The following is a 9,594-nucleotide window of genomic DNA, read 5'->3' on the forward strand; positions in this document are numbered from 1 at the left end:
GGCGATGGCATCCTCCATGTAACATCTGCGCATGAGGCAGTAGGTACGTCTGTTTCAATGGACATGCAACCTGTTTTGTCTGCAATCGCCCCATACACAGAGGGTGTATCTGTGACTCCTCCGGCGGCATTGAGGGCACCTGGACATATCGAAGAGCACAAAAAAAAGCAGACGTGGTCGGCGCAGAGAAGCACATCCCCATGAGACATATTGGGCCACATGAACAGGACACACCTCATATTCTTCAAAGCCATGTAAGTTCTCCCGTATTACGTTAAATTTATTCGATATTGAATCGTAAATGTTAAATTTCTGTGCGCAGCCGGACAATATTGATATAAGATTGATACCTAAAGTCGGTATGACATTTAGTAACGTGGATGAGGCGTATAATTTTTATAGTCAATATGCATACGAGGTAGGATTTCCGTTGAAGAAATATAGGGAGCGGAAGAATTGTAAATGGTTGAACTGTTCAATGGAAGGAAAGAATGCTGAAAGGGTAGCTGGAAATCCAAGGATACGTAACACATGTTCGAAACGAACACAGTGCAAGGCTGGGATGAAACTCAAAAAAATCTACGATGATGCTAAAGAGAATGTTATTTCTGTTCGGATTGATCTGGTAAACTATGAGCATAATCATGAATTTTTGAAGAAAGATACAGAAAAAGGGCAATTGCAATGCAACAAAACACATGATCGTGAATATATGGAGTTCCTTAGTGTGATGCAAGAAAGCAGGATTCCACCACATTGCATAATGGATTTTGTTACTGAAATGCATGGTGGCCCAGAAAACGTTCCAATAACCGTGCAGGACATGAGTAACTTGTAAGTGTATTATGCATTGACAATAATTGTATTTTATATTACATAAACAATAGTAATGTGTTGAGTTAGATATAGTGCATAATCATTACATTTTTTGACAGGAAAAAAGCATGGCAAAGGGAGAGAAATGCAAATGATGTGTCAAAACTGTTATCTTTTTTTCATTATGCAAGAAAGATAATCCACAGTTTTTTTCAGACTTTCAACTGGACAAAGAAGGGAAAATTTTAAGCATATTTTGGTCCCATGCTAGCCAGCAAGCCGAGTACATTGATTTTGGTGATGCAGTTACTTTTGATACTACACATAAGACTAATATGTATGATAAGCCATTAGGAATGTTTGTTGGTTCGAACCACCACCTACAATGCACAATATTTGGGTTTGCTTTACTAGGAGACGAGACAGTTGATACATTCGAGTGGGTATTCAATACGTTCAAAACATGCATGGGATGTGACGGACCACGAGTGATGCTGACAGGTATGTTATAATAAAATGGCTCGTAATTATTGTGTCATGTACTATATGATATCATATTGTCTTGCATGATGTTATGTAAATTTATAAATTTCAGATCAAGACCCTGCCATGCCAATTGCACTTGGCAGAGTATTCCCAAACACAATACATCGATTGTGTCTGTGGCATGTGCAAAACAGGTATATGCCCCACTTGAATGAATTATATGCAAGATTTGAGGACATGGATTTCAAAACAAGGTTCCAATCTATAATACATCATCCATTGAATGAAATGGAGTTCTAGGCAGCCTGGCAAATGATGCTTGATGATTTCCACCTACACGAGAACAACACCCTTGCCAGATTATATGACATACGCAGAGATTGGGTACCTGCATTTTTCAAAGGAGATTATTGTGGTCTTATGGTCTCTACACAACGAAGCGAGAGCATGAACAAGTTAGTGAAGAGTGCCCACGTGGATGCAAGCACACCGCTTCATCAATTTGCAAAGCAAATGATGAAGCTATTGCATAGTAGGAAGATGAAAGAGGCCAAAGAGGCACTAGGATGCATGGTAAGTGAAAAAAATTAATAAAACATATGTTTTATGCTATTAAAAACAAAACAGTATTAATACTATATTGTGTAATTTGCAGGGTCAAAAGGATACAACTACATTGTATATGTTTGAAATAAGAGTAGCAAGGGCATACACTAGAGCTGTGATGACAAGGTTTCAGGAGACAGTAAAATATGCAACTGCATACCGAATAGACCGTGATACAGAGGGTGAGGAACATGATTGGGTGGTGAAACATACTACAAGATCAAATAAAATTGTTTGGGGTCAACACCAATTCAAGATAAGGGCTGATGTGGATGCCGGAAAGTATTCATGTGAGTGCAAGCATTGGGAGCATACAGGTATGTTATACTATAAAAAATTATAAATTATTACGAATGCATAGCTGTTTACGATTAATATATGACATAATGTATGTTTAATCAATTATAGGTCTATTTTGTGTTCATCTTGTACGCGCTTTCATGCATCTACAAATTGAAAGGATCCCAAGTGAGTATATTTTGCAACGATACACATACTCCGCGCATCAAGATGTGGCTTTTTCAAGAGACGATAGGAATTTGAAAGGAAAAGATGGAGAAACTAGATCATATAGACAGAAGATGTTGCTTAAAAAAGCAATGAAAGTAGTACATCATGCGAGTATGTCTAAAGCTGGGAATGATAAAGCCCTAGAGATGATGGACGAATTATTAGGGTTATTGATGCGTGTGGAGCCTGATATAGGTACTGGTGAGAGTTGTGGCACAAGTGTTTGCGATGACATCCAGGTACGCACCTCGTGATGTTATGAATTTTGCATAATTACTTGTCGAATATGATCCATGATTGTAATGATGATATAGGTCGAAGCGTATGAAACAGAAGAAATGGCTATAGACAACTTACGCAAATTAGATGATGGGAACGAGGTATGGAACAGATCTTTATAATGTATTACATATACTGCACTATAAAATTTGTGTCCTCACTGGACTTTGTTTTATTTCACAGGAAATTTTAATGGGCTCTAATACAAATGAATGCAATAATAAGGATGATCAATGTAATATGCAGATATTAACATTGGAACATAACACTGACATTCGGCTGGTTGAGAGTAGTTCTATGGATGTGGAAGCTAGAAAGGTGAAAACATTGCTACAATATATGATGACATATGAGAAAGTAAAATCTGACTTGATATCTTTGTTTTGTAGAAACTGGAATTTCATATGGAAGGTGTAAACTTGACGAGACCAGATAAGGCCAAGCCTAAGGGAAGAACAATCAAAAGTAGTGAGCAACAAGTTTTAAAATTGGGTGCGAAAGGAGCTAAGAAGATGAGCAGGAAATGCCAGAAATGTGGCATAGCTGATGGTCACAACAGCCGTACGTGTTTAACTGTCGAGGATAATAGGGTTCGATTGGCTAACCTATCTGGACGTAAGCGAGGACGGCCTCCTGGTTCAAGGAACAAAATCATAGCTGCAGCCCCGCAATGGAATGAGACATCAACGTCGAAAAAACGAACGGTGGATGTCGGAGATGATGATTCATCTGGTAGAGAGTAAAAAAGCATAAGATACAAATATTTCCTTGTGTAAATGTGATTCCTGTGTTCGTTTGTCTACTTCCAGAAAGAATCATAAATATACTTGCAAACTGGTATAAATGGATGTGTAGTTTGTCATAAGCTTTAACAGTAATGCAGCAGTCTGACTGTATATGTACTTAGCATAAATGTATGTGAAAACCTGCGTAACTATGCGTTGTGTAATGCATAAGAGGGTAAGCCTGTGAACCATGACTGTACAAAAATGACTGCGTAAGTTGTAGTGCAAACTGGCATAAATGTCTGTGTAATTTGTCATAAGCTTTAACAGTTATGCAGCAAACTGACTGAACATATAATAGGGTCAATAATTATATCGTGAACATGCATACGTCCAGATAGGTTATGCAGTTATGCAGCAATCTGAATGTACATTTATGCAGCAATCTGACTGTACATATGCAGCAATCTGACTGTACATATGCAGCAATCTGACTGTACAAACATGCATAAGCCTTTCAATAATTATATCGTAAAGTCCGGTCAAGAAAGATGCATACTTCGAGGTTATTGACATAACAATATTGTACAGAAACCTGGGAGAATCAAATGCAAGAAACAGACATTACATTTCAAACACAGTTTGGAACAACATGACAGTTTAGAAAAAAAGCTGATCCCAAAGTTGTCAATGACATATCTAAGAAACGTCTACGGACTTTGGCCATAATATACACACATGACCGATCTGGAGTTTAGGGAACCATTGTATACAAAATATATTACATGACCAAACTAAACTACATCCTTTAGACCTTGAATCTTTGGATGTCTTGGAGCAGCGATAATGCTTTGTTCTTCGTGTGGAATGTGATGTAATGCAGCGCAAGAGACCGTATCTCACTGGTGTTGCCCTGCAAAACAAAAACACTGAGTTAGTTATCCCTCTGTTCCATGTGTTGCCATGGGCCAACTGTAGAATTAAATGGTAAATTTGTACATACTGCTTCTATGTCTGACCGCAAAGATCCTTCGTCGCATAGATAAAATAGAATGTAACCCATGACATAAAAACCACAGTCATTTGATCCAGCTACCATGTTAGGACAATTTTGGCACAAGTCAATTGTGAAGTTACCAAACTTGGGAAAACATGAACTGGGTCGCACATGTTGTATTGCTTTGTTTAATCTGCTCATAATAACCTTAGCCCAGGGTAACTTTCGGCCACCTGACCCCAAATGTGCAAAATGATAGTCCTTCCATGTAGTTCCACCAAGTGTTGGTCCATATGGGTTGGAATCTAAAATATGAATGCACTTCTTGACCTTGTTGACAACATACAATGTCCAATGCCCCCTGCTTACCATGGGGACCATGATCTGACCGTGTAAAAAAAGCATAAAATTAACAGGGTAACTTACAAAAGCATAACAATGTGATATGTTACATTTAAAAGGAATTGTGTTTGGATTATGAAATAGGATTGTTACCGCTTTGCATTGGTCCAACTCATCTGTCTCAGGCAATGAATTGTCTAGAAGTGTGTGGAGTACAGATTCATCAAAAGGTTGAGGATTGCGACTGTGTCGTTCCTGTTCCTCAAAGTTGAGTATTGACTGCAATAAACAATATAAATGGAGTGAGTGTACTTGGGTTGATCTAATTTGTATATGAAAATGGTGTATGTAAGTTACAATAGTTTACCCCAACATTAACATCAAGAACCAAACAGTTTGAACTCATGGAAGTCTGCTGATTTTTTGCATCATGAATAACACATTGGATGAAACACTGCATGAATCCATTGTCGAGACACTTCCCATCGGCAAAAGATTCATATATGTCAGAACATGTCGCTGAATATTCACCATAATCTATTATGGTCCTGGTGAATTTTTTAAATCAATTAGATAGGTGGCGTAAATCTACAAGCATATAAACAAATTTAGATTAAGTATGAACTTCGTACCTGCGGGTGTCAGATTGCAGACCACACAAATATTCGCGTAGAGCTAACACAGTTTGCATCTCCGAATCAAGAGAAGCCTGGCCAACCTGTGGAGTGTTTGTAGCTGGATCGGTTTCAACATAAACCTAAAAATATATATGAAAATATACATAAAACTCTGTGAACAAATTTGACAACTATAAAGAAAATGAAAATAACTGAGCTGACATAAAGTGGAATATACGTATGTGGAATGAAGTGTCATAAACTGGCATAAAATTAATGAGCTGCCATTACTGATACATATCAAGAGAAACAAATATTCTTGCAAACTGCATAAATGAATGTGTAATTTATCATAGTCAGCTAGCAGTTATGCAAATAGTGCATGCACATCTACACAGCTTATATGTATATGTAAATGGGCATAACAATGATTTGTAAGATGCATAACCTATTTATACTGTGAAGCATGGCTGTAAAAAATCTGTGATAAGTTGAACACTACAAAGAAAATGTAAATTACTGAGCTGACATGTTCAGATGGAGTCTGATCAAAGCATGGACCACTGTCAGGCAAGTCTGTTTCTGCCACTTGTTGTACGCCACCAGTAGACTAACAAATGATGGTATAAATGGATTACAAATTTAGTAAACTGCTAATGAGAATATAGAAAAAACACGAGGGGTTTTAGACATACCTTGATTTGCGGTGTCGCATCAAATATCGGCGCGTCAGGATCCATGTGTGGTGTTGCTTTAGGAGTGACGTTTGTATTGGTCGGCATGTTCTTGCCACCGTCACCATGTTTACCCCGAAAAAATTGTAATGGTTATATGCTATTTACATAAAACGATTAATACAACCCTAGAATGAAAAAATACAATGAATGTAAAAACATTACCACTGAGGTTGTAGGTGTTTTGTTCTGTTTCGTTATATTTGTATGAACCAGTAGATCAATATCAGCTTCATCGGGACAACTTTCTAATAGTACACGAATATGCTGTTGCCTTAACAGTAATTCATGTACCTGTGTGTCTGTAAACTGCGTATCCAGCTGAGAAACTGGAGTAGACATATCGGGTACAGTTGGGGGGGGGGCGGACACGTACATCCTTCTGTACGTGTCATGTAAACAAATAAAACATTGTTAAAAATAATGGCATCAAAACCATATGGATAAATGATTGCATAACTTTTTTATATTGACGTAAATACATTAAACAGACTAACTAGCTGTCTGGGGAAGAATATCATCTGATTTTGATGTGGTTTTCTGCACATCATAAGCATCTTCGTTGTCACCCGCCTCGGCACGGAGGACCTCATCAATTAACTCGCCAAAAACATCAGATAGATTGAATTGTTTCTCAACAATCTGCTGAAGATTCTGTTTAATAACTGAACACGCCTTACCAACCTCCGCATCAAAATGTGACAGCTTCTCTATGAAACCCATGCGGTGGCGGGATGGAAGCTGATTAAGCTTGCTTGATATCAAATCCCTGATGAGCGGGAGTTCGATGTGAATTGAGTGCTGTCCAGATGGGTCAGGACGAGGAACATCAAAAGCGTTGGTCCTGGTCTTATGCTGTTGTAAATTGAAAATTATTAAGTAAATGTATAGCATATAACTGGATATTATGTTGAAATTATATGACAAACAAATATATAAATAGAATCATGCCTTGAATTGTGCATGAACGGGTGGTACATCTGTGTAGCAGGTCTCTGAGGAGCTTCGGAACTAAAAAAAATGTGTGAGATATGGAGTAAAACTAAAAAAAATGATTGACACATAAGAAAAAATACCGAGCAATGTCCAAATGCTTCTTCTCCTTTGCGTATCTTGCCCTTGTCAGCTCTTGTCAGGGCTTGAATAATATTCCTATCAAAGTATTTGATTCGTGGTGTTCCACGTTTGTTCAGGGGTGCCGCTGAGTCATGCAAATGATCCAAATAATACAGCTGCAAAAGGCATAACATGAGTCATTATAAGACATAACAAAAGCATAAACTACGTGTATATGGATTTTGCATACAAGATTATGGGTACATGTAACAGACAAAGAAAGGATATGCTTACAAGAATAACGATGGAACATCCATAGATGGTTGTAGAAACGTTCGTAACGCTCCTGTTATGCCACTTCTTGGCAGCTTGGCATAAATCATTGAAAATAAGCTGACACCAGTCAATCTGGTGGAAACGATCCATCTGCTCGGTTAAAAGAACCTCATGGTTCGTTATTCCCCAGCTGGCAGTAGGGAACAACAACCTATTGAACAATATCAAGAAAAAGCATCTGATGCTCAAATCATCGTCAGAACCTTTCCTCAAACGATCTTGTAGAGCTGTAACCCCAAAATCTTCTTTCGATAGCCCAAGTTCAGCTCTCAAATTGTTGGCAACCACAGCTTCATCGATGCCCAATGCAGTTCCTCCCCCAGCATTCGGTAAACCCAAAATTAGGTGTACCGTATCCTTTGTTATTTTCAGCTCCTTCCCAGGGCCAGCTCGAATTGTCATGTCATTGGGGTCGAGCTTTTCCATCAGCCAAGCTAAGTGTGATCTGCTGCCGAGTGCATCCAGTCTCATATCAAGAATACTAGAAAATCCCCTACGTGCAATTGCTTGTTGCTGTCTGTCATTTAATATCTGTATGCTTACTAACACATCTTGGGGGTTGCATCTGACGTTCAGCTTCTGCTGGGGAAAATATATAAAATGAATATTGTAAACATTTACATGTGCATAATCACAACACAATGTTTAACTCAGACATAAAGACAACATGATTTCACACATAAAAAGGATATATTGCCATAGACATAAATATCTAACCTGTCGGGGTGGGGGCACTGCTTTCCGCCGCTTAGTGACTACCTTCTTCAAAACTTTCCCAGGGCTGTCGTCCAAGTTACGCTTCTTGGATGATGGCATAAAGTCATCATCCTCATCAGCAGCACGCCTTGTCTCGGGTCTAACAGTCCCCGCCGGAGCACGGGGTATGTCAACGCTGAAGCACTCCTGAGTAGACTGGATTATGATGCGTTTTGGATTGGAAGGTGGTCGGTCTACGTTCTTCATCACTGATGTTCCTACCAAAATGAAACAACACATATACATAAAATACGTAAAGGAACAAAAAAAAGATAAGCACAAAGTCAATTCAGATCAGTTCATGACCATACATTGCATAAATGTATCAACAAAGCAGCATAACACAATATTGTAAATTGCATAGACTTATGAGACTAACTTGATAAAAAAAATGTGCTCATATGCGACATCAAATTAATGTAAAACCTGGTTATTTCGTTTGAGCTGGCCCAATTTGAACATCATTAGGTTTTATGGCATAATGTATTGATGTATGAATCATACTTCTGTCAACAAATCAGCATAACACAATATTGTAAATTGCATAAACCTGTGAGACTAACTTGATCAAAAAAATTCTGCTCATATGCGACATCTAATTAATGTATAACCTGGTTATTTCGTGTGAGCTAGCCCAAATTGAACAGCAATAGGTTTTATGGCAAAATGTATTGATGTATGGATCATACTTCTGTCAACAAATCAGCATAAACAAAATATTGTAAACTGCATAAAGGTGTGATAGATTGCATAGTATACATTTGTGTCTCCAATTAACCATAAATTTATAATGAATTTGTATTTGATAAATCAAGCAATTGGCAAAATAATAATGTGAACTCTATCTACGATTCAGATTGGAAGAGATGTTGATGGCTTACCGGAATGTGGATGGGCCTGGACGGCGGCTGAATCGGATACAGCTGTGCAGGGGGCAACCCAACGCGACGCGGGGCTGTGCCAAATGCGTCGGGGACTCGACGTTGAGGACGGACCTCGCGACGGGGTAGCGGACTCGGCGTTCGGCCGACGCGGTGGAGAAGATCGAGGTCTCGGTCTCCGACGAGTAGGAGAACGCAGGGGCGGCACAACCGCCTCCTCGATTCCGGGGCCCTTGCCGGAGACGAAAAACAAGGCCACGGCCTGTTTGCGGCGGAGAAGGCGAGGGCGTGCGACGGAGAAGGCGGGTCTCTGCGGGGGTGAAGGAGAATGCGACGGCGGGGGAACTGCGGGGGAGAATCTTAGTGCGACGGCGGCGGTTAGTCTAGGGTTCGCCGGGCGCCGAGGGGAAGCAGCATACGGCGGCGGATTTGGCTAGGGTTCGGCGGGAGCGA

The 9,594-nt window shown here is 39.4% G+C and overlaps 2 protein-coding genes and 1 long non-coding RNA gene across 3 annotated transcripts; 1 reads left to right on the top strand and 2 right to left on the bottom strand.

The window, feature by feature from the left end:
- Positions 1-935: 935 nt before the first annotated feature.
- On the top strand, positions 936-3,628 carry LOC109939259 (protein FAR1-RELATED SEQUENCE 5-like). Its single transcript, XM_035966549.1, has 7 exons — positions 936-1,317; positions 1,412-1,875; positions 1,958-2,225; positions 2,317-2,657; positions 2,733-2,798; positions 2,881-3,015; positions 3,087-3,628. Exons 2-7 carry the CDS (start codon positions 1,615-1,617, stop codon positions 3,438-3,440), a joined length of 1,425 nt encoding a protein of 474 aa, XP_035822442.1. The 5' UTR covers positions 936-1,317; positions 1,412-1,614; the 3' UTR covers positions 3,441-3,628.
- Positions 3,629-5,451: 1,823 nt separating this feature from the next.
- LOC103651684 (uncharacterized) lies at positions 5,452-5,990 on the bottom strand. The gene is made up of 2 exons (XR_564884.2): positions 5,908-5,990; positions 5,452-5,518 (listed from the first exon to the last, which is right to left on the bottom strand). It is a non-coding gene; the product is annotated as an uncharacterized lncRNA (long non-coding RNA).
- A 614-nt stretch (positions 5,991-6,604) lies between these two features.
- On the bottom strand, positions 6,605-9,156 carry LOC103652651 (uncharacterized). The gene is made up of 6 exons (XM_020551079.1): positions 9,142-9,156; positions 8,222-8,478; positions 7,463-8,083; positions 7,189-7,344; positions 7,064-7,123; positions 6,605-6,967 (listed from the first exon to the last, which is right to left on the bottom strand). Exons 2-6 carry the CDS (start codon positions 8,465-8,467, stop codon positions 6,605-6,607), a joined length of 1,446 nt encoding a protein of 481 aa, XP_020406668.1. The 5' UTR covers positions 8,468-8,478; positions 9,142-9,156.
- Positions 9,157-9,594: the final 438 nt, after the last annotated feature.

This window comes from Zea mays, chromosome 3 (genome assembly GCF_902167145.1).
Source record: "Zea mays cultivar B73 chromosome 3, Zm-B73-REFERENCE-NAM-5.0, whole genome shotgun sequence".
In the NCBI taxonomy this organism is placed as follows: Eukaryota; Viridiplantae; Streptophyta; class Magnoliopsida; order Poales; family Poaceae; genus Zea; species Zea mays.